The sequence below is a fragment of the Miniopterus schreibersii genome (assembly GCF_964146895.1).
Source record: "Miniopterus schreibersii genome assembly, chromosome: 8".
Classification (NCBI taxonomy): domain Eukaryota; kingdom Metazoa; phylum Chordata; class Mammalia; order Chiroptera; family Miniopteridae; genus Miniopterus; species Miniopterus schreibersii.
The window spans coordinates 12,783,763-12,808,631 of NC_138109.1; the positions used below are offsets into that span (position 1 = coordinate 12,783,763).

The following is a 24,869-nucleotide window of genomic DNA, read 5'->3' on the forward strand; positions in this document are numbered from 1 at the left end:
ACTTTCTTTGCCTTAAACAAGCCCTGACCATAGTTTCTGTGCATCTAGGCTAACACACCTTTGAAATGCCCCCTTTCAGACCCCTCTTTCTAGAGCATGACCACCCTCTGGAGGGCACATAACCTGAACTACCCTGTCATTTGATACCCATCTTGTTCTCTCCCACCTTCAACTTATCTTCCTTATCTTCCTCCTGTTAGTCTCTGAAGCATTTATCTGTTGAGAGCTTGCTTCCAGGCATATCTTCGCTTTGACTCAAAATTTTTAAAAAATTCTCTACAGGTTTGGACACGCTTACATGGACACCTTCCTTTTTAAGGCTAAATAATATCCCATTGTATGTATCTATCACATTTTGTTGTTTTTATCACATTGATGGGGGGGTGTGTGTATAAAATGCATTTTCTGCCTTAGCCTTTTTAACCACCTGTTAAGTGCTCTGTGGCGTAGATGCACCATAACTTATTTAACCATTTCCCCTGCAATTTAACATCGGACAGCCCCTATTTTCATTCTTAGGAACATCCCAAATCCACTTTTAAATTGTAGCAGTGAGGTCATCCAAGCAGGAGGCTAAGAATAATGTCTGACTTACTGAGAATGACCCTTAGTGAGCATTTCTGGATTTTAGCTTTGCGCATCAGGCGCCTTCAGGGTGGTATGGCCTAACGGGCTGGTGTTGGCTGCATTGCTGGCTTTTTAAAGGGACGGTTCAAAAGCGCTACTCTCCAGCCTCCCCAGAGGTGAAATGCTCGTGTAAAGATGAACAAGATTTGTTCCATGCCACCTAGGAGCCAAGGTCACTGAGAAAAGGAACAAGCATTGAATTAGAATTTTAGAGGACAGGGTCTCTGCCCTTATGTATAGCATCTCAGAATTCCTGGCCACCTCAGTAAGGCCACACAGTACACAGTCCTCCCGTGTTTAAGCTCAAGTTTCAGAGGAGAACTGAAAAAACCTCAGGCAGACCGCGTGCCACGTGCATGGAGGGCAGTAGGGCTAAAGGTGCACCTTACTGATTTCTGTCCACCTTGGAAGGTCCCATTCCTTGGATTCAGGGAAAATGTGGCTTTGCTTCTAACCTGCAGATCTGTAGGGAAGGATGGGTTTTTCTCATGAATAACTCAATGGCCTGTAAAGAGTTCTGCAACCCCAGCTCCTGGCAAGAGGCAGGGTGTAGTGGGGAGTTGCCACTCAAATCAGCTACATCAGACATCAAGTTTGCAACTGTAATTCACTCTCACCCTACTTAAGCTCCAGCTAAACTGAACTATGTTATCAACTGAGAGTTTCATTTACTGCTTATTTAATCTTTCACTGGATGGCAGGCAGATGTTCTATTTCAGCAGTCAGACTCCTAATAAAACTTCGGACCTGACCAGGGAAGGAGAGTATCTTATCCTTGATGCTACTTCTGTATCCTGACAATCTACCTTTTCTCAAAAATAATAATGTGGGATGCTTTGAGCTTCCCTCAGACTAAAGTCAGACATCTCTTCTTAACTGGCCTTTGGGCAAGTTATTGAACCTCGGTGCCTCTTTTCCCATAAAATAGGGATTAACAGCATTCACTGCTCAGAATTGTGGCTGTAGTCTAAGAATAAATGTGGCCCTGGCCGGGTAGCTCAGTTGGTTAGAGAGTCCTCCTCATACACCAAGGTTGTAGGTTCAATCCCCAAGTCAGGGCTCATACAAGAATCAACCAATGTATGCATAAATAAGTGGAACAGCAAATCAATGTTTCTCTCCCTCTCTTCCTTTCTCTCTCGCAAATTAATTTTTTTTTTTAATCGTTAAAGAATAAATGCAAATTCCCATAAACCAAACCAAAAGTAAATATGTGAGGTGTTGGACATGTTAACTTGATGGGGGGAGTTCTTTCAAGTGTGTAGGTATATCAAATAATCATGCCATACACTTTAAATAGCTTACAATTTTGTCAGTTGTACCTCAGTAAAGCTGAACATTTGTTTAAATAAATATATACTTAACATATATTAATTTTCAAAAAAATGTGAGCAGCGTCTAACTTGCAGTAGAGCAAATGCCCCATAAACTCAATTGAACCAATTTGTCTCTAATACCTACTTGTGTGAAAGACCTTCTGCTGGAGGCTGCAGGGACTAGAAAGGTGATTCATTCTCATCCCTCTGGACTTGACAGTTTGTTATGTTTCTGCCATGACTGGCCAGAGTTTGAGAATGTCCTGTTCAGAGGATGGTTCTGCTGTGCAAGGATAACGATGCTCGCTTTTCAGCTCTCACGTTGCATGGACTTCCCAGTGCAGGGAGGAAGTGCCACCAACTGACCCCCAGATTCTCTTCTGGCCCCTTCTCCTTGCCCAGGAAACTCTTAGACAAACTGCTGAAACTCCACTTTGTGTGTCTAGACAGCCAGAATCTTGTGATGGGGTTTGTCACTAGGTAAGAAAATCCCTTTTGTTGCAAAAACCCAGTGAAATCTCAAAAAATAGAGAAGTGAGGCCATGCTCTAGAATAAACCAGTCCGAACTAGTGACTTCTCAAGTCTTTTGCCAGGCATATTATGCTTCCTGTGGACCCCCAAGAGAGGAGCAGCCCCAGAAGGAAAGCTGCTCCATCGGTCCTGGCCCACAGGTGACAGGAGCCCAGCCCGCAGACCGCCCAATGACAGCACAGTGAGAGCCACTTCCCCAAAGGTAAACTTGGATAGACAGCAGGGCCTCCCACATCCTCTGTGGTTTGGAAGGAAGCTTCCTCTGGCTTCTTGCCCCATCAAGGTATTGGGCCAAGGGGCAGATCCTTCCCAGATGGCTCAGAGGATGGAACCTCTTCAGTGCCAAGCTGGGTTAACAATACAAAGAATGGGGGGGCCTGTCTTTCAATAGGTCCCATGCCCCCTCTTTATGACGCTTCTGGCCCGCTGCCAGGATCTAGGGAAAGGATCTAGGGGAGGAAATGGGGACTCTGAGAAGGTAAGTAGTCTGCCCCAACTGGACATGCCATCTGCAGATGTAACTGGTCTTCTCACCTGAACTGAGGACAGTTTAGACCATTCCCCTGGTGGTCAACCTGCTCCACGAGCAGCCTGACCCAGCTCAGTAAATGGCTCCACTGTTCCCAGGCTACTCAGGCCCAACCCCTGGGGGCACCTTTGACTCCACACATTCCTGTACCTCCAGACCCCATCCATCAGCAAGTCCTGCCAACATTTACTCCTTTACCAAATGTATTTACTGAGTCCTTGATATGTATCAGGTACGGTCAAGGACTTCCCTTTCTGCAGTCTGTCCCCCACCATAACTCTCTGTCACAGCTCTGTCTCCTTCCAGCTCTTTCCACAATAGGTTATTGGGAAGTTTTCTTCTGCTTGCCTTTGGCTGCTCCCACGTGTTTTGTTCACCCTCATGTTCCCAGCTCCTAGAACAGTGCCCAGCACTCCAGAAGTTCATACTGGATGAATGATGATGGATCTGTCCCAGTCCTATTCTTGGCCCTAACCTGATCCTTCCCTGGTTTGCCCCAGAGCCTGGGGACTCTGATCCACCCTCCACCTTTGGAGGTCCTTAGTCCAGAGGCCACTGACCCCAGGGTTAGGACACCGTTTGTATATGTGCCTGTCACCGTGGGACAAGAAGATGAATGCTGTGAGGCTTCTAGGGTCTGGCTTATGCCTTTACTATTTCTCTGGCATTTTAGAGGCCTCCTGTGCATCATTGCAGTCTCCCTGTATCCACATGTATCTCTGTGAGGCATATCTGACCATGTTGCTCTGGGCAGGTGTATCTTTCTTTGACATATACTGAACAGTGCCACCCACTGTCCCAAGTGTTCTACATGCTTTCTCTCATGTGATCCTCGTGACTCTATATAAAATAGGCATTGCTAATGTCATCCACACCCCATAGGTTAAGAAATGAGCCCCCCCACCTTAAAAAAAAAAAAGAGGCCCAGAGAGGTTAAATGACTTGCCCAAGGTCACACAGCCTAGAAGAGATTGACGCCACCTTGAACCACATGCATAGTCCATAACCACTACGATGCAGTGGGGCTGATTCCAAGTGTGCAGTGCATGGTGGGTGGGTGGGGGTTGCTGTATCTGTTTCTTCGTGTCACACACGTGTATGTCAGTGTCACCTGTGTGAATCTGTGCGTCGTGTCTGTGTCTTGGGAGTCTGTGTGTGTGTCTGAGGGTTATGTCAATATCTCCTAAGTGCCACACCTCTTGTTTGTGAATTTGTATGGGCTGGGAGGGGTGTTATGTACTCGTGTTTGTTTGCCTGAGGTTTTCTCTGAGTGTGTCCGTGTGTTCACCTACCTGAGGGTTGACCTCTCTGATTCCCTGAGAGCCCCTGCTCCGGAGTGTGTGTCCGAGGGCTGTCGCGTCTCTGCCTCTGCGCGTGAGTCGGAGACGGCTCGGACTACAAGTCCCGGCAGCCCCTGCGGCGCGGCGGGCGGATGTGCGGCCGCGGTGGGTGGGGCGGGGCTTGGCGGCCCTCAGAACCCGACTGCAGCACGGTCCCGAGCGCCGACAGCTGCGAGCGCCCAGGCGTCGCGCCGCGCTCCCGGGTCACCTCGCGCCCCCCGCGGGCATCGCGACGCCCAGGCCCAGGCCGCGGGCCGCAGCGCCGGGGCCGGCGATGAGCGCTAGGAACCAGCATGAGCGCAGGTGAGTGCGCTGCAGGGGCCAACCGGGCGCGGTGCCCGGGCCGCCCGGCGTCAGTTGTCAGGAGGCGACTACTCCCCCGCGGCGTCCCCAGCCAGCGGAGCGAGCCCGGGGGCGTCCCCGCGCCGGTCCCCTCCCCGTCACGGGCACTCAGCCCGGAGAGGCCAGGAGCCCGGGGATGGCGCCGCGCAGGTCGTCCCCTCCCCGCCGCCCTGCAGCCCTGGGGCGGGAAGCTCCAGGTGCCTGTGCTGAGGTAATGGGGGCCCGCGGTGGCCCGCGCAGGGAAACGCCCCGCTCCCACTGGACTCGCCCCCGCGAGGGTGACGGCCGTCCAGGTGGGGCAGCAGGCGTGGAAGCCGCAGCGTCCGGGGCATCTGAGCAGTTTTTCCTCTTGGCTGAAGTAGTGAATGGGTTTGGCGAAGTCAGGGCACCCGAATCCCCGGGTCCGAGTGCCCTGCGGCACCAAACAGCCTCCCTCCCCCCCCTCAGGCCCCCAGCCGAAGCCTATGGACATCCTGTCCAAGGACCACACCTTCCATGTTACCCATCAGGAGCATCCCAGGCCCATTTTTTTTGGAATCTAATTTAAATCCCACCTGCTGAGAATGAGGCCAATAGACCTTTTATATCTAGGAGAGTCTCACCTCCATGTGAGTCTCTCAGATCCCAGACCTTCAAAGCTTTGTTCCTCAGCAAAGGGCCCACCAGGGCTGGAGCATCCTCTCTGCAGCTGCAGAACCCTCCATTCAGGTCTCCTTCCCCATCTGCCCCCTCAGTCCCCACCCCCGAAGTCTAGAGTGCAGCCAGGGTGAGGAAGGGGAAAGGCTAGGGAAAGATGGGCCCTGGACTCCAGATCCAGGGATTTGGGTGCTACTGGCAGATTGTCCCTCACCCCATAGCCTGGCAGAGGAGAGGAGTCCCTGGCCACAGCGCAGCCACAGCGAGGTAGGAGGCAGCACTGCCTCCCTGGGCAGCTGCCAGGTCACCAGCAGGAAGCAGGGGCTTCCGCAGGAAACCAGAGTTTCCCAGATGGCTTTGACTCCAGCCCCTCTGTTCTGCAGTGCCCCTAGCATTGCCTCGGGGCTGCGCAGTCAGGCTGGCTTTAATCTTAGCCACACTGAGCTGTGTGGCTTTGGAAGTGTTAATCAGCCTGTTTGTGCCACATTTTAAATGGGGATCGTAATCCACGCTTTTCATGATGGGTGTGACTGTGAGGAATGTGTTCATTCAGCCCATTCATTTCTGCTTCTCCCCTTTCAAGTGGGACCCTGGACAAGGGACTTCAAAGCTTTGTTCCTCAGTTTCCTCAGCTGTAAAATGAGGATAATAGTCCCTCCCTCAGAGGGTTATGCATGAAGATCAGTTATTTTTATTCAGAAGAGCAATACAACCATCGTGAAAGTACTGTTGTTGCACACAGCCTGCATGTGCCTGCTCTAGGCTGGCCTGAGCTGGTGGTACAGAGATCAGACACTTCCCTGCCCTTCCTATGACATCCCTGGGGAGACTGAGATGTGATAGAGATAAATAAGCACATCAGAGTGTTTGTGTCCTCTAGGAGAGAGTGCCCTGGGCTTGACCTTGCCAGGAGTTTTTCACAGATGTGACTTCCTCCTACAAGCTCCTCTCTCTCTCTTTCTTCCGAAGGTTGACATAAAAAGACAATGACTGCTGTGTGCTAGATCCTGGGGGAAGTGAGCAGGGCCCTTCAAGAGGGGGCTCGCACCTCTGTACCTCACAGCTAACTGACCCAGAGACAGGAGATGGACATAGTGACGCCTAGCACCATCACCTCCATGCTGTTATGTCAGCTGAGATGTGCAGGCATTTATTCATTCATCCAATAAGTGGTTCCTGAGTCCCAGCCATATGTCAGGCACTGTGAGCAGGATGGTTGATGACACCGGTGCAAGCCTGATGTCATGATGGGTGTTGGTGGGTAGGGTGAAATGGGCAGAGAGGACTTTGGAGTAAGATAGGCCCTTTCCAGCTGTGAGACAAGTCCATGGGCAAACTGTGCTCCGAGGCTTAGTTTTCTCAGTTGTAAAAGGAGAGTAGGTGCAGGATTGATGCAGGATTAATTAGATCAGATCAGCACCAGCAAAGTGACGGCTGGGGTTGGCCGAGCATTCAGCAGGCTTCTTTCCCATTCCCAGCAAGCTGTGTGCCTGAGGGTTTTAAGGCACCAGGAGAAGCTGTTGGGTGCACATGGGAACAGTGGCACAGCTGTGAGTTTTCAGGCCGTGTGACAGGAAAAGTGGAGGGGAGCCTGAGAAATGGGTCAGAGCAGAGCCACGCCTCCTTGGCAGGGGAGCCAGAGGCCACTGGCGTGTGCAAGCCTAGGCTTCCGAACCTCAGACACCCTGGGTGGTGGGTGGCTCATGCTTCCTCCTGTGCCAGCTGCTTCGGGGTTATGATCCTACACTTAGGAAGTGGAAACCCAGAGAGGCTAAGGCACGTGCCTTGTAAAAAAAAAAATGTCTTGCTTGTAAGAGGGCCAGGAACACAATTTTATTTATTTTTTTTAAAAAAATTTTAATTGATTTCAGAGAGAGGAAGGGAGGAGAGAGAGACAGAAACATCAGTGAGAGAGAAACATCAATCGGCTGCCTCCTGCACACCCCCTACTGGGGATCGAGCCTGCAACCCAGGCATGTGCCCTGACTGGGAATCAAACTATGACCGTCTGGTTCATGGGTTGATGAGCCACGCCGACTGGGCAGGAATACAATTGTTATGGAGATGACGACAGTGTTGGAGGGGTCCTATTTTGTGTGTGTATGTGTGTTTTGTTTGTTTGTTTTTAATCCTTGCACCAAGAATGTTTTTCCCATTGCTTTTTCAGAGAGAGTGGAAGGGAGAGAAGTGGGGGGCCAGGAGGTTATGGAACATCGATGTGAGAGAGAAACGATTGGTTGCCTCCTGCACCCACCCTGACCAGGGCTGGGGATCCAGCCTGCAACCCTTGTACGTACCCTTGGCCGGAATTAAACCCAGGACCCTTCAGCCTGCGGGCCGACACTCTAACCACTGAGCCAAACTGGCTAGGGCAAGAGGCCCTGGTTTTAAGAGCATGAACCTAGAGTCACACTGCCTAGGTCCAAATCCCACCACTCTCTGGCTGTGTGGCCTTTGGGCCACTTACTGCACCTCTCTGGGCCTTAGTTCCCTAATTTGTAAAATAGGGATAAAATTAGTACCTGTTTCATGGGAATAAAAGAATTAACAGATATAAAACCCTTTGAGCAGGGCCTGGGCTGTGTCAGCCCCTTATATCCGGAGGTACTCTTTCCCTTTATACTACAGGAACATCCAGAGAGCAGCTGTAAGGCACGAGAAACTACCCATCCTACCCCATTCAGAGAGCTGGTCTCCAGGGCTGGTGGGGGGCCCTGGCACAAAACGCAGAAAGGGCTCCAGGCGCAACTGGGACTGTGGCCTTTTGATGTGGAGTGAGAAAAGGGCTATGGCTTGTTGGTGGCCAGTTACCTGAGAACGTAGCATTGCCGGACAGAATGTGTCAGTTGTCCTGAAGGTCCACTCCTTCTGCCCCCCAGGCCAGGAGCCTGCCCCAGTTTCCCCAGGGTTACACAAGAGCCGAGGGGCCTCAGCTGTTTGTTCCTCAGGAAAGGAAGGAAATGAAGCCTCTACAAACCTCACTCACAAGCTGGATGTGGCCAGGCCTACAGATTGAAGGGACCCGGGCTGGGGTCCCTGTGAGCTCCAGGAAAGAAGAGCTCCTGGCCTTCTGCCCCCCTGGCCTTGAGTAGACTCCTGGCCAGAGCCCCCAGTGGTTGAGGGCTACAGGCCTCGTGTGTGTGTGTGTGTGTGTGTGTGTGTGTGTGTGTGTGTTCATGTGTGTGTCTGGCTTCCTGGAGCTGGTGGCTCCATTTGATTTCAGAGTCTCCTAAGTGTATAGAGGAGCGATTGGCTGTAGGTGGGGGGCTTGTGCTAATTTGGTTTTTGAGTCATCAGGGTGAGAGGCCTCAGGAGGTGAAGGGCATGTGCCCTGTTCTCTGAAAGTGCCCACATGGGTCTCAAAAGCACAGGACCTGGGCTCTGAGTTCCTGGCTCCACCGTTTACTGGGGCTATGTTGCTGGAGAGTTAAATGAGTTAATTTGTTTAGAGGCTTAGAGCAGCTCTCGTCACCTGGAAAGTGCTTAATGGACGTCGGCTGCTCTTATGGTTATTACCACAGTAATTATTATCCTCCTCACCAGGCAAGGAGATGGGGGGCTGGGATAGGAGACAGACTGCCTGGTCTGGGGGGACACATGGCCTCAATCCTCAGGGTATCCCAGGTGGTAAAGCAGGGGTATTAAAACCCACCCTGGACTCTGCCTACCTGGGCTTGCATCCCTGCACCACCGTGTACTTACTTGTGTGACCTTGGGCAAGTGACTCAACCTCTCTGAGCCTCATTTTCTTCTGTAAAAGAGGCATAATCATTGTGCTTACAGGGCAGGGTTATTGTGTTAACTCTGGAAAAAGAGCCAGGAACAGAGCTTGCACACAGTGAGCCCTCAGGAAAGGTTGACTATTATAGGTTGCCGTGGGCTCAGGGAAGCTGCAGAAACCCAAGTGTTTGGGGACAGAGCAGCTGAGGGGCTGGGATGTTGTGACAGTGGCAGGTGCCTGGGACACCCTGGGCTGGGTGAGTGGAAACTTTTAAGTCAGGCCTCTGCAGGGCTCTGTTTGGGGAGGGGGAGGAAGGGAACCCAGAAAATCAGCAGGCTGCCCCCTGCCCAGTCCCCCCCCCTTAGTGGACTTTTCCAGAGGCTCTCATGAGACATGCAGCACCTCAGCCATTGCTCCAGCTCATCTGGGGAGGGGCCCGGGAACCCTTATGTGTAGCAGGTGCTCAAATGGTCCAGGGATCACAATTAGAGGAACCCCAACAAAAGCTGCCCAAGGGTTGGAGCAGTCAGCCCCATTCTCTTCAGGACCCCAGTACACCCACTGCTAGGACCACAGCTCCACAAGAGGGGAGGCAGGAGAAAAAAGAATTTCTGCAACAGCCTGGTGCTGTTCCCCGACCCTCAGTTTACCTGTCTGTAAAGTGGGGGTGATAGTAGGGCCCTCCTCACAGAAGGAACCCTGGTAACTGTTCAGCTGGACCCTGGCACGCAGCAGCTTCTCTCCACAGTCCTGGGGCTCACCCTGCTCTCCTGCCTACCCCCAGTGGCTGGGTTCCTCTCGCCCCCTCCCCTTCCACCTTTGGAGTGAGGCTGCCCTGAAAGGCAGGCCTGACATTTTATCAGTCCAGATGGGACTTCTCAGCATCTCCTCACTGCCAGGCCTGTGCTGGGCTCAAACAAGGATAAGCCACCGATCCTGCCCTCAGGGTGGGGACCAGAGGGAAAGGTGGGACACAGCTCACAGGAGGTTAACAGCAGGATGTGTGAGTGCTGTGGAAGCTCAGGGCGCTCTCCAGGCTCCCCCCAATGCTGGGCCCACAGCCAGTGAGAAGTCACCAAACACACTGGAAATGACAGGGCAGCCAGATAACAGGCCCAGGAAGACTTGAGCTATTGGCTCTGTCACACCCGCTGATAAAATGGCGATGCTTATTATGTTTAAAGAAGTAGAAAAAGCCTTCTGCCCTCAAATGACTTTTTTTTTCTGTCCACAGACAGCAGCCCTCTGGTGGGCAGCACGGCCACCAATTATGGGACCCTGACGATAGAGCCGTCTCTAGATCCCCTCAGCTCCTCAGTTTCATCCGTGGTATGTGGGCAAGAGAGGGGCAGGTGGGACTGACCCCGGGCTTCCTCCCCCAGCCCCCACCCCGCCCCCACCGGACCTTCTCTCCTGTGACCACAGAGGCTCAGCGGCTACTGTGGGAGTCCATGGAGGGTTATAGGCTATCACGTCGTGGTCTGGATGATGGCAGGGATCCCTTTGCTGCTCTTCCGGTGGAAGCCGGCATGGGGGGTGCGGCTGCGATTCCAGCCATGCCACCTGGCCCGCGCCGAAACACTCGTTATCGAAATAAGAGACAAAGAGGTGAGAGGCCGAGCAGGGACAGCCTAGAGCTGGAGAAAGGTGGCATTGGGTCAGGGTGGAGCATGCTCAGGTTCTCAGCCCAACCTGGCCACTAATTTTCTGTGTACCTTGGGCAGCTTGTTCTCTCTGGACTGCAGCTTTCCCATCTGAGCAGTGGGCAGAAGGGGCAGGTTGGGTGCTTCCTGAGGAGGTCATCTATATTCTTGATCCCTGCTTCCTCCAGCAGGAGCCACTTGGCTGGGGGGAAGGGTGATCAGGGAGGGGAGGGCGTCTCTTCCTCCAGTACTGAGTCCACACCTCCATGTTCCAGGATAGTTCGTGGCAGCTCTACACTGTCCGGGTGCAGACTGAGGCCATTGGTGAGGGCAGGTAAGGCAGCCCCTGTTCCCTGGCCCCCCACCCGCAAAGGCTCTGACCCTGGTGCCTCTTATCCCAGGGAAGGAGGGTGGCTCTGGGGGGATGGCAAGGTGCTGGGGCAGCTCCCAGAGTAAGCCCCACACCCCTCCCCAGCCTGGAGCTGCCCCCACGGGCCCAGGCAGAGGACGGCCGGAGCCAGGCTGCTGTGGGGGCAGAACCAGAGGGTACATGGAAGGACACAGCCCAGCTCCACGGGAGTGAAGAGGCAGTGAGTGGACTGGTGGGTTCTGGACAAGTCCTTGCCCCTCTCTGGGCCTTACTTTCACATTCTGTGCAGGGGGCGGAGGGGTGGACTCCATGTTCTCCAGGCACCTTTGGTTCTGTTGTCCCAAACATCCGGGATGCTGACTGACCACCTTTACACTCCTCTCCTGCCGCTCTCCTGTGACACTGGTCCCTGCCCCACCCCACACACAAGCCTCCTGGAGCCCAGCCTCTCCTCTCTCCCACCCAGCAGCAGGTGCTGCGGTACTACCTCTTCCGGGGCCAGCGCTACGTCTGGATAGAGACCCAGCAGGCCTTCTGCCAAGCCAGGTAGGCGCCGTGACTCACACCGGTGGTGCTGCTTTGTGCTGAGGAGGTGGCAGGAAGTGGCCCGGCCTGGGCTCCCTTCCAGCTCTGTGCCTTGGCCTCAGCAATCATGGGCATGTCACTGAGCCTCCCTGGGCCTCAAGGGTCTCTGTAAACAGGGCATGAAGCGAATCCCTGCCTCTTGGGCTTATTTCGAGGGTGAAGTCTGGCCAAGGTGGGGACACTGCTATGAGACAGACCCAGAGACAGGGATTCAAGTGCAGAGTTTGCCTGGAAGGTGTTCCCAGGAAGCACCTGGAAGTGAGGTGGGACGAGCAGGGTGCCAGGGGAGTGGTTATCATGGGCACCTGGAGCTCAGTCCACTCGGGGATCTCTTTGGGCCCATGTAGAGCAACACCTGGGGGTGCCCTCACCCACAGAGTAAGGGGGCTGGGGTACCTGTCCATCACCTCCCTACCATTGTGGGTTGTGGGCTGCTCCCGGGGATGTGAGCTCTTCTGCGCTCTGCCTGGAGAAACCATCAGGTAGAGACAGGTGTCTGCACTAAGGTTCTGCATCGTGCAGGGTGAGTGCCAAGGGCATGTTGGGTTGGCATCAACAGCCTCTGCTACATAAGAAGAGCAGCAAAAATCGCTGACAGGTTTGTCACTCAGTAAGTGCCAGGCGCTGTCCAAGCACTTGGCATGGTTTACCTCATTTAATCCACCCGTAGCCCTATGAGGCAGGTGCTATCACTGTTCCCATGTTGCAGATGAGAAAACTGAGGCACAGAGAGGTTGAGTGACTTACCTAAGGCGTCATTGCTCTTGTTGCTATTGAATATGATCATCTCTCATTGCTTTCTTTCCTTACTGAGATGGTTTGGGCCCAACCAGAGGAACCGGAGAAAGTTAAGCCCAGAGTTAGTGAGGGTCTTGCTTCTTCCGGGAGCTCAGTGTGGCAGGAGCGGGCCAAAAGGGGTGGGGGGTGCAGAGCTCAGGCCCCATCACCTGCACCCGTGCCCCCTCCCCACCCTGTCCACCCTTCCCAGCCTGCTGGACCACGGCCGCACGTGTGACGACATCCACCACTCCCGCTCGGGCCTCAGCCTCCAAGACCAAACTGTGAGGTGTGTGCTGCCCTGGAGCAGAGAGCTGGGGACACCTATCCTGCCCCCCACCCTGGGTGTTGCCTTCTTCCAGTCACCTGCCTTCTCTGGGCCTTGGTTTCCCCAGCTGTAAAATGGGGAGCTCTGTCACCTTCAGAGGGTCCAGCTGCCACAGCCCTCTTCATCTGATGGCTTTGCCCCTCCTTTTACAGGAAGGCCATCTACGGCCCCAACGTGATCAGTGTACCGGTCAAGTCTTATCCGCAGCTGCTGGTGGACGAGGTAGGGCTGTCCCTGGGTTGTATCCCAGCTCTGGCCTGGACTGGCTCTGTCACCTTGGCCAGGGGCTTTCCTCTCTGGGCCACTTTACAGTGGCAGACCAGACTTGCTGTCCCCTTTGCCACAGTAGAATCATTTCAGATCCAGTCCCAGTCAGCTCAGGGCGAGGGATTGGAGGTTCTGGTCCAGACTGGGGACGAGAGGCCGAGGAGAACCCATTCGAGTTGGGCTCCTGCTCTGTGCCCTGCTGGGCTCCTGAGTCCGGGTCCTGTCTGCGCTGTCTTCTCTGCTCTCCTACAGCCCCATGAGTAGGGACTAGGATTGGGTGGGGCACTGTTCACATGTAAGGAACCGGAGCTTAAGAGGGGGTATGTGGCAGGCCAAGGTCACACAAGAACAAAGGGAAGCCAGTGACCCTGACACAGCGGAGTACACTTACCATCCCACCCTCAGAGCCAGGGACAGACGCCCATGACAGGCAGAGGGGTCTTGGAGTCTGGTCTGATGTGCACCCTGGTCAGCCACTTGGGAACTCTGTGGTTTTAGGGAAAATGATTTAACCCTCCTGTGCCTCAGTTTCCTCATCTGTAAAATGGAGCTGATGGTAGCATCCACCTGGTGGAATTATCATCACCATTGTGTCACACTTAGATGAAGTGCTTCGCAGGGGCCTGGCATGTAGCACCCGTGTCCTCTTTGGAATGAAGAAGCTGGGGCTCGAGGGGCGCCTGGATGGGACTGACCAGGAGAAGGGTTTGGCTGTAGTCTGGTGGCCACAGCAGGGCACTCTGCTCCCTGTGGCTGGGCTGCCCTGGGGACCAAGGGCCTGACTCTGCCCCCCGCCACTCCCCAGGCACTGAACCCCTACTACGGGTTCCAGGCCTTCAGCATCGGGCTGTGGCTGGCCGACCACTACTACTGGTACGCCCTGTGCATCTTTCTCATCTCCTCCATCTCCATCTGCCTGGCGCTGTACAAGACCCGAAAGGTGAGTGGGGTGAGGGGGGTGCGTGGGGCTGGTGGGTCCCCAAGGGGCCTCCACCCATCCACTTCCTGCTTGTCCCCCTGTTCACAGCAAAGCCAGACCCTGAGGGACATGGTCAAACTGTCTGTGCGGGTGTGCGTGTACCGGCCTGGGGGAGGTGAGAGCTAGGGAAGGGAGGGAGGCTAGGGGAGGTGGCTGCCCCCCACCCCGGGCCGGGCTGAGGCTTCCACTTGCCCACAGAGGAGGAATGGGTGGACTCCAGCGAGCTGGTGCCCGGAGACTGCCTGGTGCTGCCCGAGGAGGGCGGGCTGATGCCCTGCGATGCTGCCCTGGTGGCCGGCGAGTGCATGGTCAACGAGAGCTCTCTGACAGGTCCGCCAAGCCCCTGGCCCGCAGCCTCCTGCATTTCCTTCCCTGCGCCAGCCCCTCAGCCTTGCATCAGGACTCCTGGTTTGCGCTTCTTTCCTCTTGCTCTCAGCTGACAGTCCTGGCTTTGGCACTCACTGATTCTGCACCCCTCGGGCCCTCAGTAAGGCATCGCTACTCTGCCAGGCAGTGGGCTTGGGATTTTACAGTGCTTAAGTCCCCTCGTGTCAATATCTGTATTGGTTTGAATTATAAAAATGACACAGCCTGTTATAAGAGTTCCAGCAGAAGGAGGAAGTCTCCCCCTAGCCTCTGTCCCCTACTATGCGCATGTGCACACGCACACTCCTGACCCCCCAAGAGACGGTTCCTGGTAACTGGCTGGCACACACCCTTCCAGGACTGTCTCGCTGCGTCTTTATGCCTTTGCCCTCCCTGAGCCTCAGTGTCCCTCTCTGTAAATTGTGGGCAATGGTTTTCACACATGGTTATAAGAGTTACATGAGACCTAGGGCTAATGAAACAATTCTGTGTCTTGGTCTTGTTGGCGGGACGGAGGGTCACTGAGGCCATCATGGGCCTCACACCACATCCCTGCCAGGGGAGAGTGTTCCAGTGCTGAAGACGGCCCTACCCAAGGGGCCGGTGCCCTACAGCCCAGAGACCCACCGGCGGCACACACTCTTCTGTGGGACCCTCGTCTTGCAGGCCCGGGCCTTCGGAGGACCCCATGTCCTGGCCGTGGTGACCCGAACAGGTAGGAGTCAGGGAAGCAGGGAGGGATGCTGGGCCCAGCACCTAGAAGAAAGGTGACATGGGACAGGGCAGGACACTGCCCTGCTTAAGGGTAACTGGAGAGGGCAGGGATGTAGCAAGCAAGTAAGAGCCCACCTTCTGGGAACGGAGCAGTGCTATGCAGGAGTACCCCCTCACCCATGGTTTCAGTTACCTGCAGTCAGCCACCATCTGAAAATATTAAAAGGAAAATTCCAGAAATAACTCATTAGTTTTAAATTGCATGCTGTTCTGAGTGGCATGATAAAATCTCGTGCCATCCCACTCTGTCCCACTGGAGACAGGATCATCTCTTTGCCCAGCATGTTCATGCCCTGCATTCTACCTGCCCAGCAGTCACTTAGTAGCAGACTCCGTTATCAGATGGACTGTCGAGGTAGCAGTGCTTTATTTTACTTAATATTGACCCCAAAGTGCGAGAGTACTGATGGCAATTCAGATATGCCAAAGTGAAGCCACAAAGTGCTTCCTTTAGTGAAAAGGTATTTACCTATATGAAAAAGACAGTGTCTGTAAAGTTCATTAAGATCCACAGTTTCAGGCACCCACTGGGGGTCTTTGAACATGTCTCCCTCAAATGAGGGGGGACTACTGTACAATTTCAGCAGCTCCCTGCCACGTGGGAATGGGACCTGTGTCACTGGATCAGACTTATTAATTGAGTGTTTACTAAACTCTTTGAGGGCTAGATAAGGCCTGTGGGATGTCATGTGGGACCCCACACTGGGCGATTTCTAACCCTGGAGCCTTATGTCTTACAACCCCAGAGGTTCAGGTGGGGTGGGTAGGGGTTGGGGAAACCCATCTTGACCTTCAGCATCGCGTCCCCTGCCTCAGTTTCCCCATCTCCTCACAGGGTTCTGCACAGCTAAAGGGGGCCTGGTGAGCTCCATCTTGCATCCCCGGCCCGTCAACTTCAAGTTCTACAAGCACAGCATGAAGTTTGTGGCTGCTCTGTCTGTCCTGGGTGAGTACACCCTGCACCCCACTCTGCCGTGGTTCCCAAGGTGCTACCCTCAGTCCCTCTGAGCCCCTCACTGTCTCCCCAGCTCTCCTCGGCACCATCTACAGCATCTTCATTCTCCACCAACACCAGGTAAGCCCCAGGGCCAGGCGGGGGCTCCCGGTGGGAGTTCAGGGCCCGTCCAGCCTGGCCTCTGGCACTCACAGTGCACCTGCCAGGTGCCCACGAACGAGATTGTGATCCGGGCCCTGGACCTGGTGACAGTGGTGGTGCCGCCCGCCCTGCCAGCCGCCATGACTGTGTGCACGCTCTACGCCCAGAGCCGCCTGCGGAGCCAGGGTATCTTCTGCATCCACCCGCTGCGCATCAACCTGGGGGGCAAGCTCCGGCTGGTGTGCTTCGACAAGGTGGGGGCCGCAGGCAGGGCTGGCATGGGGCAGGGGCCAGGCCTCCACCCCTGCATTCTTCACTCAGCAGTGTTGACTGAGGGCCTGCTGGACACCAGACCCTGTTCTGAGGTGGAAACACTCAGAGGAACTGCCCCTCCCCCAGCTACCACCCACATCAGGCTCATGGTCTGGCAGATAAAATGTTTGAAACTATTAATTCATTTGTTTGAGAGCCACTGAAGGCCTGCCATGTGCCCAGTACTACTGGGGACCCATCAGTGACCCACAGAGATGGACATGGATGTGTGTGTGCCCGCCCCAACCACAGCAAGTGAACCAGGGAGCAGAGAGCCACAGGTGGTGATGGGTTTTAGGAAGGAAGCAAATGGGATACATGATGGGTGGTACATGGGGGTCACTCGTCACTCCCTTACGGGTCAGTCAAGGAGGGCTCCTGAGCAGTTCCCTGGGTGATCTCAGTGAGGGGTCAGAGATTGTGTGGCAGGATTAGGGCGCAGGGTCAGACAGGGAAAGAACTAGTGTGGCTCCTTGGAGGAATAGACCATGTGCTTAGAGCCGGAGGAGTAGTGGGGAGGAGCTAGATGCTATTCTGAGAGCAGAGGGGGCCATGGAGAGTTTTGAATGGAAAGGGTGGTGTATGATCAGATTCACAGTGTCCCCAGGCTAGCAAAGGACCCAGACAGGTAACAGATGGCAGTGTGGGAAATGCAGGCCTTCTTTCATTCATTTGTTCACTCATTCATTCATTCATTCATTCAGCAATTACTTTGAGCACAGTGTGTGACCAGACCTTCTCCCTAGTACTGCAGTGAACAAATGATAGGTTAGCAAAGAGGCCGTGGGTGGGAGCCCAAAGCCAGGACCACCTGACCCAACCATTGGGTTAAGGAAGACTTCCTGGAGGAAATGATGCCAAAGAAACAGCAAGGGTTGGGGAGGGCCGATTGGCAGAGAGACCTGAATGTGCAAAGGCCTAGAGACAGAGGAGGACCTCTTCTGGCTCCTGAGGCTCCGATGGAACCCACCTGGCCTGGGGTGTGGGCACCCGACCCAGCAGGGCCCAACTCATCCCAGGCCTCATCACCGGCCTGCCCCCTTCCCCCCTGCAGACAGGCACCCTCACTGAGGATGGCTTGGATGTGATGGGTGTGGTGCCGCTGCAGGGGCAGGCCTTCCTGCCACTGGTCCCAGAGCCCTGCCGCCTGCCCATGGGGCCCCTGCTCCGAGCACTGGCCACCTGCCACACCCTCAGCCGGCTCCAGGACACCCCAGTGGGCGACCCCATGGACCTCAAGATGGTGGAATCTACTGGCTGGGTGAGAAGGCCACACAGGTCAGCCCCTGCCTCTGGGCGGCTGGGCCCCAAGAGCCCACCTGGTCTTCCTTCTAGAGCTTCCAGGGTGGTCTCTGTGTGCCCACCGTCAGTAGTAGCAATGGCCAAGGCCGCATTCTCAGCACCCTGTGCCAGCGCCCTGTGGTACATCTCTCAAGTGCTCCTCCCCGTGGCCCTAGGACGAAAGCTTACAGCCTGCTTCACGAGGAGGAATCAGGCTGAGGGGGATGTGAATAACTTGTCTAAGGTCACCCCAGCTTTTTAAGTGGCAAAGCCAGGGTTTAAACTTGGGTCCATGTGACCCCAAAGCCCATATTCTTCTGTTCTATCCAGTCTCGCATTAAGGAAGTCTTTCATGAGTCTAACTTGAATCTCTCCTGCTGCTTCTCCATGGGCCAAGGATTGGTTACCCCAGGCCAAGCCAGCACCCAAACCATCTGATGCCAACCTTCTCTGCCTGCCTCCCAGGTCCTGGAGGAGGGGCCGGCTGTAGACTCGGCATTTGGGACCCAGGTCTTAGCAGTAATGAGACCTCCAGTTCAGGAACCCCAACTTCAGGGCATGGTAAGTCGAGGGTATGCCTGTGGGGTGGAAGGGGAGGGCCCCACAGCCCAGCTCCTCAGCTGCCTCTCCACCCCTGCAGGAGGAGCCCCTAGAGCCAGTCAGCATCCTTGGCCGCTTCCCCTTCTCGTCAGCCCTGCAGCGCATGAACGTGGTGGTGGCATGGCCAGGGGCCGCTCAGCCCGAGGCTTATGTCAAGGGCTCCCCTGAGCTGGTGGCAGGCCTCTGCAACCCCAAGACAGGTGAAGGGGGCAGGCCCCAGAGTCCTCTGGTCAGTCTTGGCACAGAATGGGGTGGGTGCTCGCCTCTGTCCCTGTGTGCCTACCTTCTTGTCCCAGTGACATCTGCCTCTGCCTGGCAGTGCCCACCAACTTTGCCCAGATGCTGCAGAGCTACACAGCCACTGGCTACCGTGTTGTGGCCCTCGCCGGCAAGCCACTGCCCATCCCACCCAGCCCGGAGGCAGCTCAGCAACTGACCAGGTGGGCCCTGGAAACCAAGCCTCAGGCATGGGCAAAGGGAGGCCTGTGTGCAGGCGGAGCCCAGAACTGGGGGAGGGGCCTTGTTCACTGGGTGACCCACCCTGCAGGGACACCGTGGAGCAGGAGCTGAGCCTCCTGGGGCTGTTGGTCATGAGGAATCTGCTGAAGCCAGAGACGACACCAGTCATCCAGGCTCTGCGGAGGACCTGCATCCGCACGGTCATGGTGACAGGTACTGTCAGGGCCTGGTTAGGTCAGGGGGCCCCCTCCTGGGCAGACAGAAGGGACCTAGCTGCACATGCCAGGGCATCTCTTCTGGCCCTACTTCAGGCCAGGTCCTTGTCAGACATGTCATGGATCTTTCCAGTATCCCTCCCAAGTGGTCATTATCACCCCATCTGACAGATGAGAGGAGAGGCGCAGAGGAATAGAGTGGCCTCCAAAGAGCCCAAGGGTGGTGGTGTGGGACAGCCTGGGCTCCAACCCGACTGCTCACATGCTGGGTGACCTCTCCAAGGTCTAGTTTCCACCCCTGAGAAATGGGGGAAATTGCATCAGCCTCGAAGGTTGTGACAGTTTCATGGAGCAAGAAAAGAAAGTCTGGCCAGGGTGACGTGAGGAGCTCAGTAGGCCTGTGTCCTCCTTGTCCTCCCCCCCACACACACACACACATATACTTTCCAGCAGCGGCCCACAGCACGAAGTAGCATATGTGGAACTCACACCCAGGTCCCCGGTTTCTAAGACCTTTGATGCCTAATTTTATAGATAAGAAAATTGGGGCTCGGGAACATTGATAACCTACCTGAGCTCTTTCAGCCGGTCATAGCAGACGGATTCTGTCCAGCCTCAGTTTTCCCATCTATAAGTGTCGGGGTGAGTGAGGATGGCCCCCTGGGTGGCAGCTGGACCCTGACCTTGCCCCATGCCCTCCAGGGGACAACTTGCAGACTGCAGTCACTGTGGCCCAGAGCTGCGGCATGGTGGGCCCCCAGGAGCGTCTGGTAATCATCCACGCCACTCCCCCTGAGCAGGACCAGCCTGCCTCCCTTGAGCTTCTACCAGTGGAGTCCTCTGTGGCTGTGAACGAGGCTAAGGTGAGGTTGACCCAGAGTTCCTGCCACAGGCCCCACCCGTGTCACCTGACCCAGGCCCCAGCAATGGGGTGGGCAGGGGCAGCTGAGCTGAGCTTCCTGGGCCCCTAGGATCCTGACCAGTTCACAAGCTACACCATGGAGCCAGACCCCCGGTCCAGCCATCTGGCCCTCAGCGGGTCCACCTTTGGTGTCCTTAAGAAGCACTTCCCCCGGCTACTGCCCAAGGTAGGGCTGCCCCCCACCCCCAAGCCTCCCCAGCCACCCCACACCTCCCCTTCTCTGCTCCCTCCTCTTGGCTCCACCCCATCCTGTGGCTGCCTCAGCCCCTCCCCCCTCTCCCTGTGCTCCCAGGTCCTGGTCCAGGGCACCATCTTTGCCCGCATGGCTCCTGAGCAGAAAACGGAGCTGGTGTGTGAGCTGCAGAAGCTTCAGTAAGTGCATGGGGGCGAGGGGCCTAGAGGGACATGTTGGCCCATGAGTCCCTGCCTCTGACCTCAAGAATTAGAGAGCCATGGCCCTCAGAGAACCCATACAGGCTGACCTGGAGCTATCATGCCAAAGTAGTAATTGCATCCATTTACTGAGCACCTACTATGCACCAGGCTCCATGCCGGCCTTAGGGATCCAGCCATCCCCATGTTCTGCCAGCAAGCCCGTGAGGTGGGTGGGGTTCCTTCACAGATGAGGCACCTCACAGGCTCAGAGCCAGCTCGTGAATTCAGGCACACCTGCCCACCCTCTGTGTCAGGTACTGTGTGGGCATGTGCGGGGATGGCGCCAATGACTGCGGGGCCCTGAAGGCGGCAGATGTGGGCATCTCACTCTCCCAGGCCGAGGCCTCGGTGGTCTCACCCTTCACCTCGAGCATGGCCAGCATTGAGTGTGTGCCCATGGTCATCAGGTGAGGCGGGCAGGGGACCTGTGGGTGAGGGCTGGCCCATCAGCCAGCCTGGGACCCTAATGTCCATACCCTGCTCCCCAGGGAAGGCCGCTGTTCCCTCGACACGTCCTTCAGCGTGTTCAAGTTCATGGCCCTGTACAGCCTGACCCAGTTCATCTCCGTCCTGATCCTATACACGGTGAGTATCTGCAGAGCTCCCCGTACAGAGCCACACCTGAGGGCAGGCCCTGCGCAGGGCCCAGGGGGAGGACACTCAGCCGTGTGGTTAGGAGCCCGGCAGGTTCTGGAGTAGATGGTGTGGCCTCAAATCCCGCTCTACCACTTTCTAGCTGTGTGGCTTGGATGACTCCTGAGCCTCAGTGGCCATGCTGGTGTGAGAGGGTGAAAGCACAGAGCCTGTAGGTCCTCAGAAACTGGAGAAGTTCTGTGCTAACATTCTGTCCCTGTCCTCCGGGAGCTCCCCATCTGCAAGGGACACAGGCAGAGCCCAGGCCGAAGGGGTCGGGGGGTGAGGTGAGAGTGGGACAGAGCCAAGGCCCCTGCCCTTTCTCATGGATGCACCTGTTTCCCCTTCTGGGGGCATCTCGTCCCCTCTCTCTGAGATCGGCCACGCCTCTGTGGAAAGCAGGGGACACCGTGCAGCAGTGCAGGGCTTTAGTGTACTGAAGGCTGTCCCTGTGTCCACCTGAAGCCCAGGGCTTCCTGTGGGCAGGAGCTGTGCCCTCTGTTAACCCAGGTGCTCCACAAGGCAGAGCCTACGTCTCCCCTCAGGCTGGGACTTCCCTGCGGTTAGGGGAAACCCGCCCCTGCCCCATCAGATTCAGGCCTCCCAGGGTCAACAGGGAAGCCTCCCTCAGACTGGAAGAGGGGCTCCCTAAGGGCGGGGCTTGTGCCTCCCCTGTCAGCCTCAGGGCTACCTTTCCTTCTGCCCTTCCTCCCCTGCTGGCAGATCAACACCAACCTGGGCGACGTGCAGTTCTTGGCCATTGACCTGGGCATCACCACCACTGTGGCTGTGCTCATGAGCCGCACGGGGCCAGCGCTGGTGCTGGGGCAGGCGCGGCCTCCAGGGGCGCTGCTCAGCGTGCCCGTGCTGAGCAGCCTGCTGCTGCAGGTGGCCCTGGTGGCCGGAGTGCAGCTAGGGGGCTACTTCCTGACTGTGGCCCAGCCCTGGTAAGTAGGGAGCCGATCCCCAAATCCCACCCCTGCCCTGTCCTCTGCATGTTCATTCCCTGACCCATGGTCCCCATACCTCCAGGTTTGTGCCTCTGAACAAGACAGTGCCTGCACCAGACAACCTGCCCAACTACGAGAACACAGTGGTCTTCTCTCTGTCCAGCTTCCAGTACCTCATCCTGGCTGCTGCCGTGTCCAAGGGGGCGCCCTTTCGCCAGCCGCTGTACACCAATGGTGCTGCTGTGGGGTGGGGTGGGGTGGGTGCAGGGAGGTGGGGGCTGGTGCCTACGGGGGTTCCCACCGGGCTTATGTGTGAGTGTGCGGGGGTTCCCTGGCCTGACAGACTCCCTCACCCCCAGTGCCCTTCCTGGTGGCCCTGGCACTCTTGGGCTCCATCCTGGTGGGCCTCCTCCTGGTCCCCGGCCTTCTACAGGGGCCACTGGCACTGAGGAACATCACTGACACCTGTTTCAAGCTGCTGCTGCTGGGCCTGGTCGCCTTCAACTTCGTGGGGGCCTTCATGCTGGAGGTGGGGCCCACCCCAGGCCGGAGTTTGAGGGGCTCTCAGGGGGTGGGCTCTGCCACAGCCGCCCCCTCTGCACTGTTGCTGTTCTCTGCAGAGTGTGCTGGACCAGTGCCTCCCACACTGCCTGCGGTGGCTGCGGCCCAAACGGGCCTCCAAGAAGCGATTCAAGCAGCTGGAGCAGGAGCTGGCTGAGCAGCCCTGGCCGCCGCCCACTGGGCCCAGGAGGTAGTGCGTCCTGTCCAGCGACTGGGCACTGGATCTCCCTGCCTCTGAGCCACCGACTGGGCCCCATCTACAGACACTCCACCACTACTGCAGCCCTGAGGTGGCAGTTGTCATACTCCTGCCCCAAGTCTGCCCAGCCCAGCCTTCCTGCCCCCACCTGGGTAAATGCTAACTATTGTTCTCTTCAGACATCCCACGTAGAGACAGCAGCCACCAACCCCACTCAGCCCCTGTCTGTGTAGCAAATAAAGTCACTATTTTACTGGCTTGACTATGCCTGTTTCCTACCTGAGCCAGGTGCCCAGGTGGTAGCCCCTGCCATGTGTCTGCCCCTGGTGCCCCTGATTTTTTAGATCAGTGCCTAGGAGGCATTTAACTGGGGAAGTTCCCTTTTCTCCCCCCACCCCCACATCCTGGGACATGTTTGTGGTCCAGTTCCTCCCTCAGATGAAAATCCAGACTCTGAGCCCACATCTCCCAACCAAAACCACATGCACCGCCCTTCAGAGAAGGGTATGTGCTCCTGACCTCATCCCACCAGCTGGACAGTGGCCAAGCCCTACTTTGGGGATGCAACTCAGTCGTCTGCCCTGAACTGGGGAGAACAGGAAACAAAGGCTGATTCCTGCCCTGCAAAAGCTCTGCCAACCTCATTACTGGAAGCCCTGGCATCATCCCCAGTCCTGCCCTGTGGGAGGTCAGTAAATGTTGAATCAAAGTGAGGAGAAGGGATGGCGGGTGTGCAAAGGGAACCAGTAATGTCGGGCACATCCATAGACTTGCACTGGGTACCGCATCAGCAGCCAGCAACAGCTCAGGGTGGTGGGTGCTTTTCAATGGGAGGTCAGAGGACACGCTGGGAGGCCTGCGTTTGAATCCCTCCTCTACCATTAGCCGATTGTTCGTGCATTTATTGGGCAGTCACGTGCCAGGCACAAGGGCTACAGTGGTGAACAAAAAACAGCCTTTGCTGGGGTGCAGCTTGTAACCTGGTGTGAAAGACGATTTGGAAAGGAGCAAATCTCCAGTGAGCTCCCACACCCCCTCCCCCTCCCCCCTCCCCCCTCCCCGAATAGCCGCCACCTCCGCTTAGGTCCTTAGGGCCAGAGGAGTGGGTAGAAGCAGCAGAGAGGATCTGGAAGCCAGGATACTAGAGTAGGCAGCTTTGGGGCCTGTTTCCCCCTTTGTCAAGAGTAGGGGGCAGGGTTTCTGCCAGGTCATTTCCTCTTCTACCCTAGTAGGATTGCACCGGATAGCAGTGAAGAGCTAAGGGAGGGCATGGAGGGCTGGGCTGGCCCCCAGGGCCCCTAGCACTCCAGGTGACAAAAGTCCCTGCTCTTCTGTGATAGACACTGGAGAGGGAGGTGGCAGATATCCATTCATTCAACAAACCAGCACCGGGGAACAAGTGATATATGGGACATACAGCAGTCCTCCTTAGCCACAGGGGATACGTTCCAAGACCCCCAGCGGATGCCTGAAACCACGGATAGTACCGAACCCTATATACACTGTTTTTTCCAATACATACCTATTATAAAGTTTCGTTCATAAATTAGGCACAGTGAGAGATTAACAACTAATAAACTAGGACAATTATAAAATGTACTATAATAAAGTTACGTGAATGTGGCATTAGTAATGAAAATAAGGGTCACTTGAACACAAGTACTGTGATACTGCGACAGTGGATCTGATAACGGAGACAGCTACTAAGTGACTAACGGGCAGAGAGCACATGCAGCGTGGATGCCGTGCACAAAGTGATGATTCACGTCCGGCTGGATGGAGTGAGATGATTTGAGATTTCAGAGCAGTGTGCAATTTAAAACTTAAGAATTGTTTATTTCTGGAATTTTCTATTTAATATTTTTAGACTGTAGTGTTCCATGGATAACTGAAACTGCAGAAAGCAAAACCACAGATAAGAGGGGACTGCTGTGTTTATCCCTATCTAGTAAGATTCAGAGTCTAAGGGACAGGCAGTTATGGGGAGCATGGCGGGGCCAGGAGAGCTGATGGTGAGGGCCTGAATCAAGGGGCATCCCCATCTCCTCTCAGCTGGAGCCCCTGCCTCAGGCCT

At 55.7% G+C, this 24,869-nt stretch overlaps 1 protein-coding gene across 11 annotated transcripts; it reads left to right on the plus strand.

Annotated features, from left to right (window-relative positions):
* Positions 1–4,442: 4,442 nt before the first annotated feature.
* Positions 4,443–23,056, plus strand: ATP13A2 (ATPase cation transporting 13A2). 11 transcript variants are annotated; one of them, XM_081145940.1, is made up of 29 exons: positions 4,443–4,647; positions 10,278–10,372; positions 10,469–10,651; positions 10,962–11,020; positions 11,162–11,288; positions 11,526–11,602; positions 12,630–12,707; positions 12,899–12,968; positions 13,819–13,953; positions 14,041–14,107; positions 14,191–14,322; positions 14,918–15,073; positions 15,968–16,078; positions 16,161–16,207; positions 16,294–16,482; positions 17,595–17,801; positions 18,287–18,382; positions 18,462–18,621; positions 18,741–18,861; positions 18,969–19,093; positions 19,798–19,958; positions 20,067–20,183; positions 20,310–20,389; positions 20,707–20,859; positions 20,941–21,037; positions 21,809–22,032; positions 22,118–22,269; positions 22,395–22,564; positions 22,656–23,056. In XM_081145940.1, exons 1-29 carry the CDS (start codon positions 4,638–4,640, stop codon positions 22,788–22,790), a joined length of 3,534 nt encoding a protein of 1,177 aa, XP_081002066.1. In that variant the 5' UTR covers positions 4,443–4,637; the 3' UTR covers positions 22,791–23,056. The 11 variants fall into 11 exon arrangements, with proteins under 11 accessions (XP_081002066.1, XP_081002073.1, XP_081002063.1 ...); XM_081145937.1 differs by having other exon boundaries at positions 4,452–4,647; positions 11,523–11,602; XM_081145941.1 differs by having other exon boundaries at positions 4,452–4,647; positions 11,162–11,276; positions 11,523–11,602.
* The last annotated feature ends 1,813 nt before the right edge of the window (positions 23,057–24,869 follow it).